Here is a 23,961-nt window from a genome sequence, read left to right as displayed (position 1 = left end):
AAATTCCTGCGTTGTTCACATAAGTAAACTCGTAATGTTTTCAAATTTTTATATTTTGTAAAAGTTAGTCATCAGTACTTGCTAAGATAAGACTGATTTTGGCAAATGACATACCATCTAAGAAAAGAGAGGGTGGGTGGGCGGGGCTAGTACCTAGTAAGACAAGACTGATTTTGGCAAATGAGATACCCTCTAAGAGAAGAGAGGGCGGGTGGGCGGGGCTAGTACCTGCTAAGATAAAACTGATTTTGGCAAATGACATACCCTCTCAGAAAAGAGAGGTGGGTGGGTGGGGCTAGTACTTGCTAAGAAAACCCGGAACATTAATAGGAATAGTCACCAGAATGAAGAGAGGGTGGGTGGGCGGGGCTACTGCATGTTTATAAAAGACTGTAGAAAAAGTAAAACTTACCTGACCTGACCTGACATGTTTTTGAGTTAATTTTTGGACACCGTTTTTTTTTTTTGAAAAATTTAAAACAATCGTGAGTTTCTAGATATTCCTGTTTGGAAAGAATTTAAAAATGCTTTGGAGCCTCTTAAATTTGTCCGAAAATGAAACACTAGAGGGCTTAAAATTAACTGCGAACATTTTAAACGTAGACTTTTGAAAACTTTAACAATTTTTGATACGTCAAACATTTTTAACTGCTTACTCGATTGTTGTCAAATGGAATTTTATAAAATTTTTACAAAAACAACACAACCATATCTTTGTACATTTTAACTGAGAAAAATGTTTACTATTGATTGTTAAGAGCATAGCGGACAGTTAATCCAGTATTTTCCAGACACCCGGTATGTTCCAAACAGCCACCACTAGATTATTAGCTGCCAATAACCCATTTTTAATGAATCATCAGAAAACCAAGGTCTCATGGGATACCTTCGAAAAGGGACAATTTTAATTGTCAGATCATTGTAATTTAGTTCAACCCTTATATAAAGAGGGAAGTCAGTCCAAATAACACCATATTTTCAAAAATAAATTGACATTCCTAGTTGCCAAAATGTACATATATTTCTACTACTCCCAAAGACGATGTGATCATTAAATTTTGACAAAAGTATCATTATTGACAATTCTGTATTTATCATTCCTAAAATTCACCAGATCTCCGTAAAACGTTTCGTCGCACGCACTCCATATTTTACTAATTACAGGAGCAATAGAAGTAATATTTGCAACAGCAGCTAAATCTTCAAAATATTCTTGTTGATAGTGCCCCAACAAATGCATTTGTTGCTTCATGTACCCTTTAGCCCTCCTTTTTTTCATATCTTCTTCAGTGTCCTTACGCATCATATCTTTTGAGGGTAAAATCATGGAACCGTTGAGGTACTGACAATAGAATCGAGCCTGTAACATTGTAAATCCATTAGGAAAACTTTCAAACCACGCTTTACTGGTACTACCTGAAGATCAAACATCTGGAAAGCACAAACATAGAATGGTATCCCGATGAAACACAAACTCGGTCTTTCAATGTGAACCATATGCTTATACAAAGGCTGAACGAGTTTATCTTCAACAATGACACCACAGGATTCGTGAAGAAACGGAAAACTGTATTTATAACCAGTACAATATATGATGCTGTCGAAGGAACAACAAGAACCATCGACAAATTCAACTTCTTTGTCGTTTTTGATGCGATGGACTTCAGGTTTTTTCGTTACGTTTTTGGGGTAGTCACCTTTGATTTCTCTTTTGACAACGTGGTGACTAATGACGACGGACTTAGCAACAGAAGCCACCTGAAGGGCTATATCAAGTCCCGAAGGTCCAGCACCGATGACAAGAACCGTTTGATTTTTATAGGGTTCAACTGAGCGGTACTGGTGACAGTGCATAGCAGTACCCTTAAATTTATCCTGGCCGGGGATATTGGGTACCACTGGTGTATTATAGTGGCCGCTGCAAACCATAACAACGTCGTAAACATTGACGGATTCTTGTTTCATTGGTTTGTTGATGGATTTTATTTGCCATTTTTCTCCAAAAGGACGAACTTCAATGACCATTTCATTGAACTAAAACGGAAAATAGTAAATGTTTACAAACTATGAGACTTAACTCACTTTGACTAGTTCTCGTAGATTGAAGTGATCGGCGTACAAATTCAGAAATCCCAGAATGTTTTCTTGCGAAAGGAACGATTCCGTTTGCTCAGGTATAGGAAAGTCTGGAAATCCCATAATCTCTTTAGGTAGATTAGTTCTGTAAAAAATCGTTGTTTTATTTATACCGTGAGGGCGTTAGCTTCCAGTGCAAAACAACAGTCAAGGTCAGTTCTAAAAGGGTCATGGATGAAACTGATTGTGAAGTTGTGACATTATCAAAGGTCAATCATGTTACCAAGTTATTTCTTCTAGAAGCCTGATACTGTACCTTAAACCTTGATACATAGCGGTGTGCACTGGATAACCATATTTATCTTTTTCTACAAAGTCGGTGTAGACCCAAGTACCGCCCAACTCAGACGCCATTTCATAAACGTCACATGGTATCCCTTGAGCTGACACATGTCTTGCAGAGGTTAACCCAGCTGCACCACCACCAATAACAGCAACGCGCATTTTAAAAGGCGATTTTCAAGTATGTAGGTACTTAAAAAAAGTGCTTGGCACTCTGTAAACGTTAGAAGACAAATGATTGAAGATATCGGGCTGGTGCCAGTTAAGTATGGTCACAGTGACTTTATCTTTGAAGGTATTGCCACCATAACCATTTAAGATTTCCAACGTCGGTATCTGCTTGAGTAATAGTAATTTACATTTCATTCATTTGTTCAAAAAAAACTATTGTTATTTAGAGATAACGTATCTTAGAGTTGATAGTTGTTATGTAAGTCTGTTGCTATGTTCAGTTATCTCTCTGTTTTGTTTTCTGTGATTGAGTAAACACAGCGTCAGTAGCATTGTTCTTATTATAGAAATCAGACATCCTTTTGTCATAAACATGAAATGTTTTTATTTTCGAGGTAACACTGAATCAAAAATTACAATTAAAATTGGCTCCATCAACGTACTTGAACCCACTTTTCGTCGTCAATAATTCTAAAACAATGGTTTAAATTTCTGTACAGACTCAGGATGACTGGAGGCACTTTCTTAATATCTGCAACTTTGGCCAGTTTATCAAAGTAATTTTTTTGGTCGACACTTTTGTAATTGTTTGTTCAAGATCCTTCAACATTTCTTTTGACGGTAGCTTGTAGTGACCATTGACAGTTGATAGGAAGAACCGAACCTGTAAAATTATCATCAGTTTTTAGTAAGCACAAAATAAACCAACCATTACCTGAATGTCAAATAAAGAAAAAGGGGAACCCTAGATGGTGATGAAGCCTAGAGTTGGGTTTTCTATACTATCTATTAGTTTAAATAAAGGATGCATATAGTTGTCTTTTACTTTGACACCACACTTGTCAGATAAAAATGGTAAAGTCAATATATACCCTGTACAGTACAGGATATAGTCAACTTCCTCACTTGTGTCGTCTTCAAAAATTGCCCGATAGAATTCTAATTTTTTCACCACAGGTTTCTGCATTATAGTTTGAGGCAGTCAGAGAAGAGCTTCTGTTTTACGACTCAAAAAACATGGAACAATATGTTCTAAAAATATTCTTTAGGTTGTGGAAATTTTATGTTACTTTACGGAAAGTCCTTATAATAACATTAGTGGGGATTAAAAGAAACTTTTGGAAAATGACAATTCAGACGAACGAGGTGAACTGGGACGGAATTTTAGCGAGACAAAAATTTAATTAAACGATGACATGGCTTACTTCTTATTTTACTTGCGATATTTAATCTCTTGTGTATCCCAGCCACCTTGTGATCCACTATAATTCCAAACTTATAAGCTAAGCTGATAATCACTTTAAAACGATTTAATCTTGATCTTTAATTTCCAGTAGTCTTAATGATAATCATAAAAAATCATCAAGTTACGGAAGGAAGGAAGTTGCACTGGTCAGGTCTAGTCATGTCAGGTCAACTCAGGTCATGCCAAGTCAGGTCACGTCAAGTCAGGCCAATTATTTTTTGGAATGCCCCCATTGTGTGGCACGCCACTGGTCGAAGTATGCTCTTATCATAGTATTTCCACCCTACATAAACAGAAAAAATTGGTTCAAAGTCATTTTGACAGAACTTCCCTCGCTTCTGAAGTACAGTCCAACAAATACTGCTTCTCTGAAAATATGAAACCTACTCGGGGGTCCCGAGCTAGTAGCTTTCAAATAAGACTAATTTTGGCAGATGAGATACCGTCAAGAATAGAGAGGGTGGGTGGGCGGGGCTAGTACTTGCTACGATAAGAGTGACTTTGGCTAATAAATATCCTCTAAGAAAAGAGAGGGTGGGTGGGTGGGGCTAGCTAAAATAAGACCGATTTTGGCAAATACGGGCTTAGAAAAACACTTCGGCACTCAAGACTTTCAAATTCGTAAAAAACAAAACACTAAAATCTCAAAAGATTTTTTCAAGTTTATCCAGCAACAAAACATCAGATTCCTTTAAATTTATCCGAAAATAAAACACCAGGGGGACTTAAAATTAACTGCGAACATTGTAAACGTAGGGTTTTGAAAACTTTGACAATTTTTGATACGTCAAACATTTTTAGCTGCTTACTCGATTTTTGCTGATTTGTACCTTTTGCCAAAATCAGTCTTATTTTGGTCAGTACTAGCCCCACCCACCCGCCCTTTATTTTCTTAGAGAGCAGCTCATTTATCAAAATTAGTCTTATTTTTTCCATTTTTTATTCTTGAGGAGATTGTGTGCGAATTTCCATTTTCGTAAATTTTTATTTTTTAGCATTAGACATAATAATTAAATACTCCTAGTAAGTTGAAAAGTAAAAAATAATAAATCGTGGCGTAAGGTACTAATCCCTTACCTCGTCCGCAATTTATGGATCGGCTAGTGGCTGCTAAGATAAAAATGATTTTCGCAAATGACATATCCTCTAACCCCGCCTTCCCAGCCTTTATTGGAGTTTTAGCTCCTTTCTTGTCGTAATATAGAACACGTATACGACGCGCGTCGGAATAGGATATCGAGTTCAAGCTATGAGACTATGAGCTCGGTGTCGGTGTCGGTGTCGGTTTCTGTTATTTTGCTAAATTAAATTAAATTTTGCGTTTGTTTGTCTTCTTTTTGCTAATTTATACATCATGTGTCCATAGTGAATAGTTCTTTAATAAAATAACGATCACTAAATATTTAAAGTTTGGTTTTCCGAAATTTTTCAGGATGGGCGATTTTTTTTGCCGATCAGTGTATTTTAAATTGAATAAGTTTTAAAGGCTCTCTAGCATTTGTAAATATTTACTTGTTACTTTGGTTGGTAAATTACACATTAATTTAAAAATATATATATTTTATAATAAACAAGAATTGACAATATATGGATATTTACTTTAATTAATCCAATCATCATCATTAATCATCATTTTGTCAAAAAATACAAATGCAACATATTTTTAGTTTTTATTATTTTTTAAGAGAAAATTGACTCCGTCCGTGCGTGCCTGTCATATGGCAATATCAGTTTTATCTTATCAAGTACTAGCCCCGCCCACCCACCCATTATTTTCTTAGAAAGTAGGTCATCTGCCAGAATCAGTCTTATTTTGGCAAGTACTAGCTAAGTAGAATTCGCATGTTTTTATAACAATCGAGTGTCCTACAGATATGACTATGTTTAATACCTCCTTTAAAACTTTCTTGCCATGGTATTTTAACGATTGTGGTGACGAATTTGAATCAAATTTTCGGGCTGAAATTAATTAACATCGGCGCGAAATCACATTTGAATAATCTGAATTTGAAAAAAAAAAATCAAAAAAATCTTTAAACATAGGCTTTGTCCACGTTTAGTTCTTTTTCTGGTAGTTGGTAGCTCGCTCGGGGAAAAGGTGCTAATTTTTGATCTACGCTACCGTGCTGTAAATTTTTTTTTTGTTTGTAAATTCACCGATCAGGTTAGGATTCGAATCGTTAACTGGTTCTAACACAATGTAACAGACATTTGTTAGGAGTTTTCATGAAATTCACTTAGTCAGGACTCGTTTGAGTTTGTTTGTCTAATTATGAATAAGTTTCTGGATGCTAATACGTACCTAAGTGCTACGTTATAACACTTCTTGACTTCTCACACAAGATCGCTAACAGTTCATTAACGGTAGTTAAATTAAAAAAATTCATTACATCGTGAAGATTGATTACATCGCCAAGGGATTTCCTCGCAACGCTAAAAATTACATCACCGAGACGCTTATTCCTCGCAACGCTGACTGGATATTTTTGTGTTTATTTATCGCTTTTTTTTCTTAATATTTAAAGTTTACTTTCAACAATATAATACTTAAAACATAACTCTAACCTCGAATTCACCAGTTAATCTTTTAAGTATGTTACTATTGAAAATGGTAAGCCCCACCCACCCGCCCAATCTCAATTGTGATGAATTTTTTTATTCGTCGTGAGATCGAGGGGTGGAGCTTAACTGGAAAGTCGATATTTCTGTACGAGAAATTACAGAGTGAAATATGTTTGAAGCATTATGATATTGTTTTTGAAAAAATAAAACTTTACAAAATATTGCTAACATAGCAGCGTCAATAAACAGATTAAGCAAAAAAACGTGCAATTTAGTTGAAAGTTGGAATGTTAAAACTCTTTTGAAACATTGAACAGACAGTCAGACAGACAGACGGAGACGGAAGTCCTATTTTTTCGTACTCTACGTTACAACAAGGGAAGTTCTGTCGAAATAACCTTCGACCAATTTTTTTATATTATTACGTGCAACTTCCTTCTATTTTAACTAAATTCGTACATTTTCTCGTCACGGGTGGTCTTGAATTGTGGCTCTTTGTGTGATCCGCTCGTCGTAGAAAGAATTGCGTCACTTTAAACGTCTGAACGAAAGAAGCAAAGAAGCATAAAGTATATTTATTTTCAAGCAAGGACTAAACGAAAAATTACAGGAAAAACTCAGCGTATTTGCTCCCACTTTTCGTCATCAATAATTCTAAAACAATCATTTAAATTTCTGTTCTTTCTTACTCTCATGTATAAACTCTGGATGACTGGGGGCACTTTTCTAATATTAGCAGCTTCGGCCAGTTCATCGAAATAGTTTTTTTGGTCTTCGCCAAGTTGGTGGTACTTTCGTATTGGTTTTCCAGACATTTTGGCCATGGTTTGATCAAGATCTTTCAACATTTCGTCCTTTGACGGAAGTTTATAGTGGCCATTGAGAGTTGATAGGAAGAATCGAACCTGGAAAATCGTCTTCCAGTGAAGTCAAAATAACGCAAATTCGATCCTTACCTGAATATCAAATAACGGAAAAGGGCACACTGTGAAGGGTATTCCAATGAAGCCTAGGGTTGGATTTTCGATACTAATGACTTGCTTAAATAAAGGGTTCACGTAGTTGTCTTTGACTTGAACACCACACGTGTCAGACAAAAACGGAAAAGTGAATTTGTATCCCGTACAATATAGGATATCGTCAACCTCTTCGCTTGTATTGTCCTCGAAAATCGCACCTGATGGTTCTAATTTTGTCACTACAGGTTTCTGCTGTATAGTTTCTGACAACGGAAGAAAAATGTGTGTTTTATGACTCAAATAAACCTGAAACAAAGTGTGTTAAAAATAGTCTATAGGTTACAAAAGTGTTACTTTAGATGCAACTTCAGCAATGTGTTCTGAAATGTCACAACCTGAAGGTCCTGCTCCAATAAGCAAAACTCGCCTGTTTTTGTAACAATCAGGAGTCCTATAGTCATGACTGTGTTTAATAGTGCCTTTAAAACTGTCTTGTCCGGGTATTTCAGGAATGAATGCGTCTTTGTAATGACCATTACAGACAAAAACAGCGTCGTAAAATCCACTTTCCTTCTGTTTGTTTTTGACGTCTTCGAATTCGACCAACCACAAATTGTTTCGTGGTTCTACATTAAGTACTTGTTTGTAAAACTGCAACAGTCAATGGTTACGCTGCAAAAATTCTGACAAGTACTACCTTAACGTATTTCTCGAGTTGGTACTTCTTGGCGTAGTTTCTAATATAGTCTAAAACTTCGTCTTGTGGTAGGTACGATTTCTCTTGTTGAGGGTATGGAAAGTCTTCATAGGTCATAAGTTCTTTTGGTAAATTGGTCCTGTTGTAGACTATGTAGTTGCAAGAAAAATTAGCGAGTCACTGACCTTAGGCCTTGATACATTGAAGAGTGAACTGGGATCCCATTTTCGTCCACTCCTATGTTATCTGTGTAATTCCAGGTTCCTCCAACGTTTCCAGTTTGTTCGAAAATGTCAATGTTGAAGTTTTCGTCTAGACAGTGTCTTGCGGCACACAGACCAGCACCGCCTGCTCCAAGAATTGCAATTTTCATTTTTCTGTAAACTGATAACATTAGATTACACACATTATTGTTAAAATTATCAGCGTTATCTCACGTCTAACTACAAAAGTTGTACTACATTAATATTTGTCTGGCTTTGTTAAATATTCGTATTTATATAATGCAAAATATCGTCATTGTTTTATCAGCCGCAACAGTTAATTGTTGATGCAATGTATATTTATAACAGGATTTGTGAGAAAATTCAAATTAGTCCTTTATTTGTTAACTCTTAACTCAAAGTGTCCATTTATTAGTTGTGTGATCACTTGATGGACATAATTAGGAACCATTTTGTTAACCTCATAATAGCATCCGCTTCAGCTCTTCACAGAGTGTAAAATAAAATCTTGTTTCCTATACTTTTGTTGTAATTTTTAATTCTTGCTAATTAATTAATTATTATTGAAACGAATAATAATAGTGCATCCGCCTGTACATTGCAATATAAATCATATTGCTCCAAGCCCCGCATTACACATTTTTTCAGCCGTCCATCAATCACCATCCTGTATGATTGGTTGTATACAGTGAAAGCTGACTATTCCACTCGCACCAAGAAATATTGCCATCAAGAATTTTTCTTCCCGAGTTTCACGTGCAGGTTCGCGCTACGCTCGACTTAGAGAACCTGTATCTATCGAATGGTATGATGATTGATCAGAACAGATAGTATCTGCATTGACTGATGGCCTCTCAGATTCCACGAGATGCCGTTCCATCCTAATCAATTTACTCTCGAGCCAGTCCTTTCAACCCGTCAAAACTTCCACAAGAAAACAACCTAATGGATTACAAAATCCCGCCGTACCATTGAAATTGGTTCAGCAGTTGGTCAATTGATGTCAACGAGCCTTTGTACCATTCACCACCAACGTGATGTCTTGGCGCTCATTAAAACGATTTGGGAAAAGGGGAAGCGTCGCGTCGTAGTGTGTCCAGAAATGGATTTATTTTGATTAGTGGGATTGTTATCAGATAAGAGACGTTTTTTATCAGTTTATAAATATTCTTATCAGACGGATGCAAATTATTGTTTGTACTGTTACAATTGAATGAGTATCACATGTGGTATGTGATGGTGATAATCCGTATCGATATTTTTTGTTGCCTTAAGTTAACGCACTGTTAACTTAAACAATAAAGTCAAAATCGTTATATTAACTTTAGTGCCGTCGTAATGGTAAGACGTAACGGAAATTAAGAATTAATTTGACATCATGTCAAATATTCACTTACCCTAATATAGCGATGAGGAGAAAAAATTGAAAACATATATAAAAATATTAACTTTACTATGCCTAACACTATATCCTATAATTATTGTGTTAAATGTTTCATTTAAAACTTTATTTATATTTTTCAATATGACTTTTGGCATTTAGTCTAAGTAGACGGAAAATTATAGATAGCTAAAGCATTTGTGGAATATTTCATATTGAGATTTGGAATACCTCATGAAAGTAATTATTTTAAATCAAGTTGGTAAAATCCTTAACATCAAAAAATTAAATTCAACAAGTTTTAAAAATATAACCCCGCCCACCCGCTCTCTCTCAATTATCATAGTTTTTTTATTCATTGTGAGATGAAGGACGGAGCTTATGGCAAAATCCATATTCCTCTATAAACATTTACCATTTTATACATGTTTTAAGTTTCTAAGAATAAAAAAGTCATCACGATTGAGATGGGGTGGGTGGGTGGAGTTTATATTTTGCCTTTTTTTCTTAATATCCGTAGTACTCTTTGAACAAAACGATACTCAATTTAGGATTAATTTCCTGTAAAGAAATAAGTATTTTGCAATTAAGCTCCGCCCGGTTGATTCACAGCGAATAAAAAAAAATCATCACAAATGAGATAGGGCGGGTGGGCGGGTTTGCATTTTGCCTTTTTGGTCCAATATATGCAGACTTCTTTTCACAACATGAAATTTAAAACACGTTTAAAATGGAAAATTTGTGTAAGGAAATATCAATTTTACAATTACCATTTTGTGTGAAAAGATGGCTACGTATATTAAGAAAAAGAGGCAAAATATAAGCCCCGCCCACCCGCCCGATCTCAATTCTGATGATTTTCTTTATTCGTCGTGAGCCGAAGGGCGGAGCTAAATTGCAAAATACATATTTTTTTGTAAAAATGTACAATTTTAAACATGTTTTAAGTTTCTCGTTATGAAAAGGAGACTATGTATATTAAAAAAAAGCAAAATATAAGCCCTCGCCCCACCCGCCCTATCTTAATTGTGATGACTGCTTTCATTTCATTCGTTGTGTGACGAGGGGCGGAGCTAAATTGCAAAATATATATTTATGTCTAAAATTTTACCGTTTTAAATATGTTTTAAATTCTTTGTTATGAAAAGACGAAAATAGGGGCAATTCTGAATCAAACTTGTTAAATTTAAAGGGTGTTAAACTGCAGATTTGATTGGCTGTTTATTTTGCAACAACCTTTAAATTTTATCAGGTTTGATTCAAAATTTCCCCTGGTGTATATTAAAAAAAAAGCAAAATGTAAACCCTGCCAACCCGCCCTATCTAAATTGTGATGATTTTTTTTATTCGTTGTGAGCCAAGGGGGCGGAGCTTAACTGCAAAATCCTTATTATTTTTCTATAAGAAGTTACCATGTAAGATATGTTTTTGAGTATCGTGTTATTCAAAGAATACTATGTATATTAAGAAAAAATTGAAGCTCAAAATTCCCTACAAAAACTTACCATTTTAAACATGTGTTAAGTTTCTAAGAATAAAAATACCATCACAATTGAGATGGGGTGGGTGGGCGGGGTTTTTGTTTTCATTTTTTTTTTCTTAATGTACGTTCTTAATTGAACAACACGATACTCAAAAACATGTTTTTAATTTCTTGTAAAAAACAAGTATTTTGCAGTTAACGGTGAATAAAAAAAGTCATCAAATCGAGATAGGGTGGGTGGGCAGTCTTACATTTTGCCTTTTTGTTTAATGTGTGTAGACGTCTTTTCACAACATGAAATTTAAAACATATTTTCTTGCAAAAATGTACCATTTTAACCATGTTTTAAGTTTCTTGTGTGGAAAGATGTCTAAGTATATTAATAAAAAAAAGGCAAAATATAAGCCCCGCCCACCCACCCTATCTTAATTTTGATGATTTTTTTTTATTCGTCGTGAACCGAGGGGCGAAGCCAAATTGCAAAATATATATTTATTTGTAAAAATTTACCATTTTAAACAAGTTTTGAGTTTCTTGTTGTAAAAAGAAGATTATGGTATTAAAAAAAAAGGCAAAATATATGTATACCGTTCATGTTTTTAGACAAAGGTAGGCTATGTAAATCTAGTAATTTCGTTGGCAACCCATTTCGTATATGCAAAGATCCCTAATGAAAAATGAATTAGTGTTATTATTATTATTATTATTTTTGATCTCAATTTTTTAGCGGATCGGGTGGTTAAAAATTCTCCGTTTTTTATTCAAGGCGATGTTTCGCCGCTAATTTATTTAAGACTTCATCAGGACTTGTCTAAACTAAATACATAGAAATAAAGTTAGTATAAAAGACATACAGTTACAAATTAACCATGTTGAGGTAATTTTTCAATATTTCAGTTTTACGATTTTTCAGGTTTTCATTTCAGTTTTGAATTTCTAGTTTTTAAATTTTTTGATAACTTAATTTTGCGCTACTTCGACTCCAGAAAATATGAAGATTGCAACGGTTCCACAGAGTCCAGAAATTTAAAAAATTCCGTATATTCCGAAATTCTAGAAATTCTAGAAGTTCCAAAGATTCCGGACATTCCGCGATTTTAGAGATTCTAAAGATTGTGAAAAATATGGAGATTCTGAATATTCCGAAGACTAAAGACTCCAACAAATGTGAAGACTTTGAGCTTCCGAAAATTCTAAAAAATATAAAGATTCCAAAAATTTCAAAGATATCAAAGGCTCCAGAGATACTAACAGTTCTCAAGCTCTCAAGCAACAAATATTGTGACAATTTTGAAGACTCTAAAGATTTCTAAGATTCTAAAGATACAAAGATTCTAACGATTCTAAAGATTTTAAAATGTCCGAAGACTGCAAAAGGTTATGAGTACCTATTTCAAAGGCTAAAGATTCCAAAAAATCGGAAAACACAAAGATTCTATATACGGATTATAAAGATTCCAAAGCTTCCAGAAATTCCAGAAACTTCAAAAAGTTTCACAAGGAAGTTCAAGAACTGCCTGACAAGAAATGTTATTTTTTACGCTCATAAAACTGTTTAGAAAAACCTAAACAGGCTCCGTCCACCTCTTTGGGAGCCCCCGGTGTTTTTTCAAATTTCAAATCCCTAATGGTTAATTTCAGGTTGTCTCGACGTTTTACACGATCTAGAAAATGAAAATAGATCCCCCGTTTTTGTCCATATAATACTTATATACTATTTATTAAATAAAAATAAAAACAAATTTTCAAGTTTAAAATTTTCAATTTTCAATTTTACAACTTTTGATTTTTTCAATTTTTATATTGTGCAATTTTTGGGTTTTTTATTTTTATTATTTTTTCACTTATTCATTTTTTTCGTTTTTTCATTTTTAAGATATGCGACTCTTCCAGTTTCCATTTTAAAATTTTTCAGTTTTTCGTTTTCCAATTCTCTGGATGTTTCAATTTTCAGATTTTGCAATTTTTCTGTTTGCAATTCCTTCAGTTTTCAATTTTAATTTCTCACTTTTCGGATTTTTCGATTTTTCGTTTCTTCAATTTTTCCATTAGCAATTTTTCAATTTTTAATTTTTCTTAGTATTTGCCAAGATAAGACTGATTTAAGCAAATCACATACCCCCTACGAAGACAGAGGGTGGGTGGGCGGGCCTAATACTTGCCAAAATAAGACTGAATAATATTAAAAGTAGTCACTGGAATGAAGAAGGGTCGGTGGGCGGGGCTACTGCTTGCTTATAAAACTCTTTAGAAAAACCTAAACTAAGCTCCGCCCACTTTTCCTCATCATTTCAATACCTTATTTCGACTGACTGTAAAATGTGAATTGAATTCTATTTTAAAAAGCGGTAGAATCTAAGATTTAAAACAATGTAAAAAGAGGCCCCTCCCACCCGCCCTTATTCCGTTTTCATGATTCATTCTTATTGGCCCTGAAGAAATAATTTCACGACTTTTAAATTTTTGATTATTCAATTTTTCGATTTTTCAATTTTAAAATTATAAAATCGAAAGACATGTTGAAAAAGTTAAGAAATTGTAAATAGGAAAAATTGTGATATGAAATCGAGAAAATGAAAATAAAAAAATCGAGAATATGGAAAACAAAAGTCAAGAACTTGAAAAATTGAGGGAACGAAAAGTCGAAAAATTAGAAACGAGTAATTGAAAAATCGAAAAACGAAAAATTCTAATATCAAAAAATTTTTCGAAGGTAAATACTTAAATCCAGATTTTTCAAAAAGTTATAAGATTTAATTTTGCGAATTTTATTTTTAACCAGTTTTCCAGAATCGCCAATTGACATATCGCAATTTTTAAATATTTATATAACCTTGAATATGAAAAAAAAAGAAAAAATTGGTCGACCATTGTTTCGACAGAACTTCCCTTGCACCTAAAGTACAATGAAACATATCCAGCATTTTCGAGTTGAGGTTTTTTTACAAAAAATTTTCCAAAAAAATTATAAAATTAGGCGTATTTAAGCAAAAAATGATGGTATATTACTGAAAATTCAACCTAAATTCAGAATATAATGTTCTTCTAGGACATCTCTTTAAGTTTTTAATTAACTGAAAGAGTTCGGTTTTAATTTTCAAAAAAGTTTTCAAAAAAAAACAGGTAAATGTGCTATTTGAGCGGAAAAATATCGGTCTGTAGACACTTCTTTAAATAACCAAAAAAATGAGATTTCGATTTCCAAAAATTTTCCAAAATGTTGAAGAAGTCGCCCTATGTAGCCGGGAAATGATAATATTTTATAGAAAATTTATGATCGATTAGAGATTACAAATCTACAGTATTATTGGCTTCTTCATATAATCAATAAAAATGAAGATTAGATTCCCAAAATTTTTTAAAAAAGCAGTGAAAGTGGTAGTGGCAAAAGAGTTTTCCTCAAATTACGCATCTGAATTTTAAATTTGGAAATTTACAATGTTTTGTCAAATAATCGACAAAAATAAGATTTTAATTTCCCAAAATTTCCAAAAAAAAAATTGAAAGTGGCTGTATTCAAGTGAAAAATTAACTACGCTACCTTATAGAATTTATTATAGATTACGAATTTCTAGCGACCTTTGATACCTCTTAAATAATCGAAAAACTGAAAGTGAATTTATTGATTTCAATTTTCAAAAATTTTCCAAAAAAATGGGCAAATCGAGTGTTTTCAAGGTGAAAATGATGAATATTACTGAAAAATTCACCCTAATTTTCGAATATGAAGTCCTTCTTTCGATGTCACTTTAATTAACTGAAAAAGATACGATTTTAATTTCCAAATTTTTTTCAAAAAAAAGACGAAAAAACTCGAGGGGAAAAAAAGAAAGTGTGTTTACAAAATTTCTTTTTCTTAATATGTATATAGTTTATATTAATTAATTCGTAGTTGTTATTTATGAAACTTAAGTTCTGATTTAATAAAAATTTTGACATGATTTCGTTCAACTCACAGGAATATTTGCACTAAAATAAAGCAAAAATTTTAAAATAGCTAGAGCTTTAGTCATAAGTGATACTGCAGTCGCAGTTTAGCCCCTTTTGTGACTGTGAATTGCATTATCAGCAACAACGAGACTTAGCTAATACTAGTTTAAATTCACTTTTTCGTCTTTTTGCCATTGAATAATCCCGTCTGAGAATTCCCTTTTTTCAGCAGCTTTGACTCGCAGTGCCATGACTGATTAAATCGCGCGCATTTCCCCGTTTGATGCAATTAGCAATAGCAAACATGCACTTGCACTTTTTGCAGCAACTTCTGTGAGATCAGAGAGGTTTCTCTAATTAACCTTCACTTAGTAACGGTGCTTTTACACCTGCACCGTGCTTTACCGTCGAAAGCTCCCACAAAAAGCACATCGCCATTCCCAGCACTCATGTCAAAACAGGACGTTTACTTTCGGCACCGTTACAAATTCGATTAGTCGTCTTGGATGTCACGACACGGCGATGTGCAAATAATGTGTATTCAGCTGGTTTCGAGTGCGAACTAGAAGACATGGAGATGGGAGTATCGGAGTATCGCACCCGCTCTCAATGGGCACGCCGAGCAGGTGTTGTACATGTCAGATCCTGCGATAATTTGAAATACGAACTCGGAAATGTGTAGTCGAGCTGTTTTCTTGAATTAATTTCCCATTCGCTGCTACACGATTCAGATACAATGGCATTTAGGTGCCGATTTATTTGCATCCGAAGAGACCGTTAGAACCTATCACAGGTTTTGTTTGATTTTTGCTTTTTTTGAGCTGTTGGCTTTTAGCATGAGAATATGCGGCGTTAATGCCTTGCTCGACGGCAAAAAAGCTCAGTCATAACTCTAAAACGTCCGCGAGGTTTACAGGAAAACATGTAAGCAATTTTTTAGATTTAAGCGATTTTTTCCACTAAAATAAATACAAGCCAATTTGATGTTACTTATAGTAAAATTTTAATTTAAAACCCATATGCAGATTAAATTAATTAGAAATTAATCTAAATAGTGATTTAAAATGTGGCTAATACGCAAAGGTTTCGCAAGCACCGACCCCCTCTTCATTCCAGTGACTACTCATAATATTACTCAATCTTATTTTGGCAAGTACTAGGCCCGCCCACCCACCCTCTATTTTCTTAGAAGATATGTGATTTGCCAAAATTTGTTTCATCTTAGCATGTACTAGGCCCACCCACCCGCCCTCTGTCTTCTTACAGCGTATGTGATTTGCTTAAATCAGTTTTATCTTAGCAAGTAATGACAAAAATTAAAAATTGAAAAATTGCTAATGGAAAAATTGAAGAAACGAAAAATTCAAAAATCCAGAAAGTGAGAAATTAAAACTTGAAAACTCGAGAAATTGCAAATAGAAAAATGGCAAAATCTGAAAACGGGAACATCTAGAAAATTGGAAAACGAAAAACGAAAAAAATTAAAATTGAATCAAAAAATAAAATCTAAACACTGAAAAATCGAATAAGTGAAAAAACAACACAAACAAAAAACCGAAAAATTGCAAAATATAAAAATTGAAAAAATCAAAAGTTGGAAAATTGAAAATCTTAAACTTGAAAAAAAGCTTTTTTTATTTAATCAATAATACATATATGGGCAAAAAGGGGGGATTTATTTTCATTTTCGAGATCGTGTAAAACGCCGAGACAACCTGAAATCCACCATTAGGAATTTGAATTATGAAAAAAACAGTAGGGGCCCCCAAAGAGGTGGGCGGAGCTGAGTTTAGCTTTTTCTAAAGAGCTTTATAAGCAAGCAGTGGCCCCGCCCACCGACCCCCTCTTCATTCCAGTGACTATTCTAAATATTATTCAATCTTATTTTGGCAAGTACTAGGTCCGCCCACCAACCCTCTGTCTTCTTAGAAGATATGTGATTTGCCAAAATTAGTTTTATCTTAGCATGTACTAGGCCCGCCCACCCGCCCTCTGTCTTCTTAGACAGTATGTGATTTGCCAAAATTAGTTTTATATTAGCAAGTACTAAGAAAAATTAGAAATTGAAAAATTGCCAATGGAAAAATTGAAGAAACGAAAAATTGCAAAATCCAAAAATTGAGAAATTAAAAATTGAAACCTCGAGAAATTGCAAATACAAAAATTGCAAAATCTGAAAATTGAAACATCCAAAAAATTGGAAATCGAAAAACTGAAAAATTTTAAAATGGAAACTGGAAGAGTCGCTTATCTTAAAAATGAAAAAGTAAAGAAAAATGAAAAAGTAAAGAAAAATGAAAAATTGAAAAATTGAAGAAACGAGAAACTGAAAAAATTAAAATTGAAAAAACAAAAAAATAAAATTTAAACACTGATAAATCGAATAAGTGAAAAAATAGCAAAAATAAAAAACCGAAAAGTTGCAAAATATAAAAATTGAAAAATTCAAAAGTTGGAAAATTGAAAATTAAAGACTTGAAAAAGAAATCGATTTTTATTTAATCAATAATACATATTATATGGACAAAAACGAGGGATCTATTTTCATTTTCTAGATCGTGTAAAACGTCGAGACAACCTAAAATCAACCATTAGGGATTTGAATTCTGAAAAAAGCACTAGGGGCCCCCAAAAAGGTGGGCGGAGCTGAGATTAGGTTTTTCTAAACAGTTTTATAAGCATGCAGTAGCCCCGCCCACCGACCCCCTCTTCATTTCAGTGACTACTCTTATTATTATTCAATTTTATTTTCGCAAGTACTAGGCCCGCCCGCCCACCCTCTATTTTCTTAGAAGGTATGTGATTTCCCAAAATTAGTTTTATCTTAGCACGTACTAGGCCCGCCCACCCGCCCTCTGTCTTCTTAGAGGGTATGTGATTTGCTTAAATCAGTCTTATCTTAGCAAGTAGGTACTAACAATAATTAAAAATTGAAAAATTGCTAATGGAAAAATTGAAGAAACGAAAAATTAAAAAATCCAAAAACTGAGAAATTAAAAATTGAAAACTCGAGAAATTGCAAATAGAACAATTGCAAAATCTGAAAATTGAAACACCCAAAAAAATGGAAAATCGAAAAACTGGATCGTGTTGAGACAATCTGAAATCAACCTTTAGGGATTTGAATTCTGAAAAAACACTAGGGGCTCCCAAAAAGGTGGGCGGAGTGAGTTTAGGGTTTTATAAAGACTTTTATAAGCAAGCAGTAGCCCCGCCCACCGACACCCTCTTCATTCCAGTGACTACTCTTAACATTATTCAATCTTATTTTGGCAAGTACTGGGCCCGCCCACCTCTATTTTCTTAGAAGGAATGTGATTTGCCAAAATTAGTTTTATCTTAGCATGTACTAGGCCCGCCCACCCGCCCTCTGTCTTCTTAAAGGGTATGTGATTTACTTAAATCAGTCTTATCTTAGCAAGTACTAACAAAAATTAAAAATTGTAAAATTGCTATTGGAAAAATTGAAGAAACGAAAAATTAAAAAATCCAAAAACCGAGAAATTAAAAATTGAAAACTCGAGAAATTGCAAATAGAAAAATTGCAAAATCTGAAAATTGAAACGTCTAGAAAATTGGAAAACGAAAAACTCAAAAAATTAAAATTGGAAAAAAAATTAAATCTAAACATTGAAAAATCGAATAAGTGAAAAAATAACAAAAACAATAAACCCAAAAATTGCAAAATATAAAAATTGAAAAAATCAAAACTTGGAAAACTGAAAATTTGAAACTCGAAAAACATTTTTTATTTTTATTTAATCGATAATACATATTATATGGACAAAAACGGGGGATCTATTTTCATTTTCTGGATCGTGTAAAACGTCGAGACAACCTGAAATCAACCATTAGGGATTTGAAATTTGAAAAAACACCGGGGGCTCCCAAAAAAGTGGGCGGAGCCTGTTTAGGTTTTTCTAAACAGTTTTATAAGCAAGCAGTAGGTAGCCCCGCCCAGCGACCCCCTCTTCATTTCAGTGACAATTCTTAATATTATTCAATATTATTTTGGCAAGTACTAGGCCCGCCCACCCGCCCCCTGTCTTCTTACAGGGAATGTGATTTGCTTAAATCAGTCTTATCTTCACAAGTACTAACAAAAATTAAAAATTGAAAAATTGCTAATGGAAAAATTCAAGAAACGAAAAATTGAAAAATCCAAAAAGTCAGAAATTAAAAATTGAAATCTCGAGAAATTGCAAATAGAAAATTTGCAAAATCTGAAAATTGAAACATCCAAAAAATTGGAAAATCGAAAAACTAAAAAATTTAGAAATAGTAACTTGAAGTGTCGCATGTCTTAAAAATGAAAAAACAAAAAACAAATAAAACATTTAAAAATTGAAGAAACGAGAAACTGAAAAAATTAAAATTGAAAAAACAAAAAATTATAATCTAAACACTGAAAAATCGAATAAGTGAAAAAATAACTATTCTATTTTCATTTTCTAGATCGTGTAAAACGTCGAGATAACCTGAAATCAATTTGGGATTTGAATTCTGAAAAAACCACTAGGAGCCCCCAAAGAGGTGGGCGGAGCTGAGATTAGGTTTTTCTAAAGAGTTTTATAAGCAAGCAGTAGCCCCGCCCACCGACCCCCTCTTCATTCCAGTGACTACTCTTAATATTATTCAATCTTATTTTGACAAGTACTAGGCCCGCCCACCTACCCTCTATTTTCTTAGAAGGTATGTGACTTGCCAAAATTAGTTTTATCTTAGCCTGTGTTCTTAGAGGGTATGTGATTAAATCAGTCTTATCTTAGCAAATACTAACAAAAATTAAAAATTGAAAAATTGCTAATGGAAAAATTGAAGAAACGAAAAACTGAAAAATTTCTCGCATATTTTAGCCATTTTTGGCATATGTGTAAGGCCAAATTTCTCTGCATATAATTCCGAGCTTTACTTATGGCGCTCCGACGCAGCCTTGGCTACAGCAAATGTCATAATTTGTGTTATTACACTTTAAAAAATACTAAAAATGAGTACCGCAATACTCGCCTGCAGGTCGTGTGGCAAAACTCATCCTCATGAGTAATCACCGTCATTACATGCTTGTGAAATAATACACCCGCATTGCAAAACCCACTCAGACTTTTTGTGGCGCACAGTATGATGTTACTTATAACAGAAAACCTAGCTCTAGTAATTCTTATTTGATTATTTTTGCTTTTCATAATCTGGCTAATAAGACATAAATTGTGTCATCATCATTACTCTTCGCGTGTCCCTGCATATTTAAAATCAAGCGCACACTGGGTAAGGTAAACGTAATGTCACGTACAAAAAATACAGATTGCAGTGCACGTAAACATACATATACATATGTTGCACTCCACATTTCTACAAAAACGCATTCTGAAACACATCCATGTATCTTCTGGGACAACTTAAGTACACTTGCTTTGACTTCTTTTTAAATCTACCTGATTTACCCACCAGACAGGTGTTCCTTTTTTTGATATAGGATAAACATATTGGTGTACGTTAGGCTCTAGACGTTTTAGTATCAACTAGAAACGGTTATTTGTTTCCATATGACGAGAATTAAAATTTCTTGATTAGCATAATCGTGAGTTTGTGGCCGGTAGGTGAAAACTAGGTATGCATTTTTTTAATAACTCTATTAATTTGTTAAATTTGCGTAAGTACTGGTTCGAGTTACCTTGAGTCGGAATATGCAGTATTCTGTATTTGGGTTATCCGTGTTTATGTTTTTTCCGATAGATGACAGAACTTTCCTGATATAAAACCAAGTGACAGATAATTTCGCACTCCTATTGTCCTAGTGTAACGTAAAATTACGTAATATTTAAACGTAAAAAACACGTATTTCTTACCCTGCACGTAATAAACTTGGGAAACACACCAAAAAGACACTGATTTTTCTGGTACAGTGGGTACTGTTAATGCACTAGATACTGTTATCGAGAAAATGTAATTGTGAGGTTAAGATCTTGTCATTATTGCATGGCAAGGTCATTGAAAGGTTCATGAAGCGTAAGTGGGCAACTAATTATATCTGGACTGATTAATTATGCTCTGTGTACATGTATTCAATGTTAGAAACTGTTCTAATGCAAAATTTTCTAAAATTGTAAAAATTCCATGTCGATTTCAATTTTAATAGTTTTCGCTCTGTGTTAAGTGTTAAAAAAGGTTCTGTGTTGTCAATGTACAGATTTGATTTATTTTGACAGCACACTTGGATTGATCCTGATATTTTAAACCCTCTTTATGCTTCGTAGACTTCTCATCACCACGTCGCCTTTACATTTTTATTTATCATTTATGTTTGTGTAAAAATCCTGCGTTATTTTTTACCCATTAATCATATGTAGGGCGTTAAGTTATACTACTTTATCGATCTGATAACTGAGTCGGTTAAATTATGACGCCATAAACTAAGGCTATATAATTCACTTTGTACTTAATTTATTGAGATTTGTTTGTTGACTGATACCTATACGATGAATACAATGTAGTAGTTTAGTCATTGTAACTACGTGGGTACATGCAGTTCTTCAACTGAATTGAATCAAAATCTGAGAATTTTTATAACAATAAAATAATGATAAGGTAAGAATTATAATAATAACATTCAGAATATTTTGTTCGATTGAAGCTTATTAATAATTTTGGTCATCTGTTTTGAGGCGATAAACTCATTCAAATCAAGTGTCTACGTGACATTCTTCCGATGTATAAACATACACATTTTAAACACTGCACATATTGCTCAGATACCACTATTCCCGTCGGTAATGTGCTGTAAATGTATTTTAGCATCCGTACCTCGAAGTTCTGGCCTAAATGTAACGGAACATAAAATTTATTTGTTTTTAATTTGGTTATTACAAAAATATTTATGTACAAAATGCAAAATTTTCCAGGCGTTCCAATAATTTATGACTTGCGGTCAGGCAGCCACCTGTACAAAAAGCTGCCGCCTGAGTTTTGTTTGCAGTATCGTTTATCATTCTTATTTTGCTTTTTTTATCGTTCAATAAAGTATATCGCACACTTTTGAAATTACTGCATTTGCATTCATATTTTTTCGATTTGCTTATACAGGGTGATGCAAAAAAAATTAATGACTTAATTTATTTTATTGATTCAATCAAGAGGTTTTGAAGTTATTGCAAATATGCTAAATTTTTAATCAAAATATCTCTTAATATATATAGTATAGTTTTCTTTTCACAATAAGAAACTTAAAACATGTTTAAAGTGGTAAATTTGTATAGTGAAATATCAATTTTACGCTCCGCCCCCGGTCTGACAACGAATGAAAAATTCATCACGACTGAGATCGAGACGGATGGGTGGGGCTTCTCTTTGGGTTTTCATTTTATTTAATACACTTAGTTTTCTTTGTATAACACGATTACTTAAGAACATATTTCACATGGTAATTTCTCGTAGAAGAATAAGGATCTTAGAATTAAACTCCGCCCCTCGACTTACGACGAATAAAAGAATCATCAGAATTGAGATTGGGCGGGTGGGCGGGGCTTATGTTTTTCCTTTTTTTCTTTCTTAATATACATAGTCATCTTTTCACAACAAGAAACTTATAACATGGTTAAAATGGTACATTTTTGCAAGGACATTTTGCAATTATGGGGCGGAGCCTAAGTGCAAGCTCGATATTTCCTTATACAAATTTAAACGGGTTTTAAGTTTCATGCTGTGAAAAGAAATCTACACATATTAAAACAAAAAGGCAAAATGTAAGCCTGCCCACCCACCCTACCTCCATTGTGATTTTTTTTTGTTCACCGAGAGCTCAAGAAATCAAAAAATGGAAAAGTAGAAGAAAATGGAATTGAAATTTTGAGAAATCGAAAAGTAAAAAAAATTGAAAAGTCTAAAAACTGAAGAACATAAACATTAAAAAATGAAAATTCGAAAAATTAAAAATCGAAACATCGAAGAGTAGAAAGATGAAACATCGAAAAGTAAAATAATTGAGAAATCAAGAAACTGAAGAATGGAAAAATTGAAATTCAAAAAGTAAAAAAACTGAGAATTCTAATATCGAAAAATCGAGAAGCAAAAAATTAAAAAGTTTAGAAACTGAAGAACGGAAAAATCAAAAAATCTAAATTTTGAAAAATCAAAGAATTCAAAAATTCGAAAATCGAGAAATCGGTAAAGGAAACGAACTGAATATTCAAATATCAAAAAATCCAAAATTGGATGAACAAATATTGGAAAAAACGAAAATGAGAGAAATCAAAAATTGAAAATTAGAAAATCAAAAAAACAAAAAGTCAAATATTCTAAAATCGACGACCGAAAAATCCAAGAATCGAAATATAGCAAAAATGAAAAATCAAAAATCCAAAAAATGGAAAAATCGAAAATTCGAAATTACGAAAATTGAAAAACGGAGAAATCGAGTCATGGGAATATTGAAACACTGAAATATTGAGAAATCGAAATATCAAAAGATCGAGAATCGAGAAATAAAAAAATTGAGAAGTCGAGAAATCGAACATTAAAATAAGTATTACACAATTGAAAAATCCAGAAATGAAAAAATTCCTAAAATTAAAGTGTTGAATAGTTGAGAAATTGAAAACTTGAAAAATCGAGAAATAGAAAAATTATAAACATTGAAAAACCGAGAAGTGGAGAAATGAAAAAATCGAAAAATTGAAATACATATTGAAATATTAAAAAATTGAAAATTTTCAAAAATTTGACGAATTCAGAGACTGAAAATTCCCGAAAAAATATTGAAAAATTGAAAAGTTGAGAAGCGGAAGATAAATTGAACAGTAGAAAAACAGAAAAATTCCAAAACTAGGACATCGAAAAACTGAGATATCGAGAAGTCGAAAAACCGAAAAATTTAGGAACACCAAAAACGGAAATA

The 23,961-nt window shown here is 33.3% G+C and overlaps 2 protein-coding genes across 10 annotated transcripts in view; both read right to left on the bottom strand.

Moving 5' to 3' along the window:
- Positions 1–999: 999 nt before the first annotated feature.
- Positions 1,000–23,961, bottom strand: part of LOC135124354 (senecionine N-oxygenase-like) — a 433,910-nt gene continuing 410,948 nt past the window's right edge. The window contains exons 2-7 of one of the 2 annotated variants that reach the window (XM_064049363.1): positions 3,305–3,658; positions 3,043–3,253; positions 2,393–2,990; positions 2,083–2,221; positions 1,417–2,034; positions 1,000–1,360 (exon numbers count right to left, since the gene is read on the bottom strand). In XM_064049363.1, coding sequence (XP_063905433.1) covers positions 1,052–1,360; positions 1,417–2,034; positions 2,083–2,221; positions 2,393–2,580 — 1,254 coding nt within the window. In that variant the 5' untranslated portion in view covers positions 2,581–2,990; positions 3,043–3,253; positions 3,305–3,658 and the 3' untranslated portion in view covers positions 1,000–1,051. Of the gene's footprint in view, positions 1,361–1,416; positions 2,035–2,082; positions 2,222–2,392; positions 3,254–3,304; positions 3,659–23,961 lie in introns of both variants that reach the window. The other variant, XM_064049364.1, reaches the window with a different exon arrangement.
- On the bottom strand, positions 6,957–21,043 carry LOC135124355 (uncharacterized). Of its 8 annotated transcripts, none has more exons than XM_064049367.1 (7): positions 20,918–21,043; positions 20,743–20,862; positions 8,239–8,437; positions 8,054–8,192; positions 7,711–8,007; positions 7,354–7,662; positions 6,957–7,302 (listed from the first exon to the last, which is right to left on the bottom strand). In XM_064049367.1, the coding sequence occupies exons 3-7, from the start codon at positions 8,424–8,426 to the stop codon at positions 7,015–7,017; spliced, it is 1,221 nt and encodes a 406-aa protein (XP_063905437.1). In that variant the 5' UTR covers positions 8,427–8,437; positions 20,743–20,862; positions 20,918–21,043; the 3' UTR covers positions 6,957–7,014. The 8 variants fall into 8 exon arrangements, with proteins under 8 accessions (XP_063905437.1, XP_063905439.1, XP_063905436.1 ...); XM_064049369.1 differs by having other exon boundaries at positions 8,239–8,430; XM_064049366.1 differs by lacking the exon at positions 20,743–20,862.

Source organism: Zophobas morio, unplaced genomic scaffold (genome assembly GCF_036711695.1).
Source record: "Zophobas morio isolate AGI-343-1 ecotype UQ-CSIRO unplaced genomic scaffold, CSIRO_AGI_Zmor_V1 ptg000007l, whole genome shotgun sequence".
Taxonomy (NCBI): domain Eukaryota; kingdom Metazoa; phylum Arthropoda; class Insecta; order Coleoptera; family Tenebrionidae; genus Zophobas; species Zophobas morio.
The sequence above is the reverse complement of the archived record's forward strand: the minus strand, read 5'-3'. Positions and strand labels throughout refer to the sequence as shown.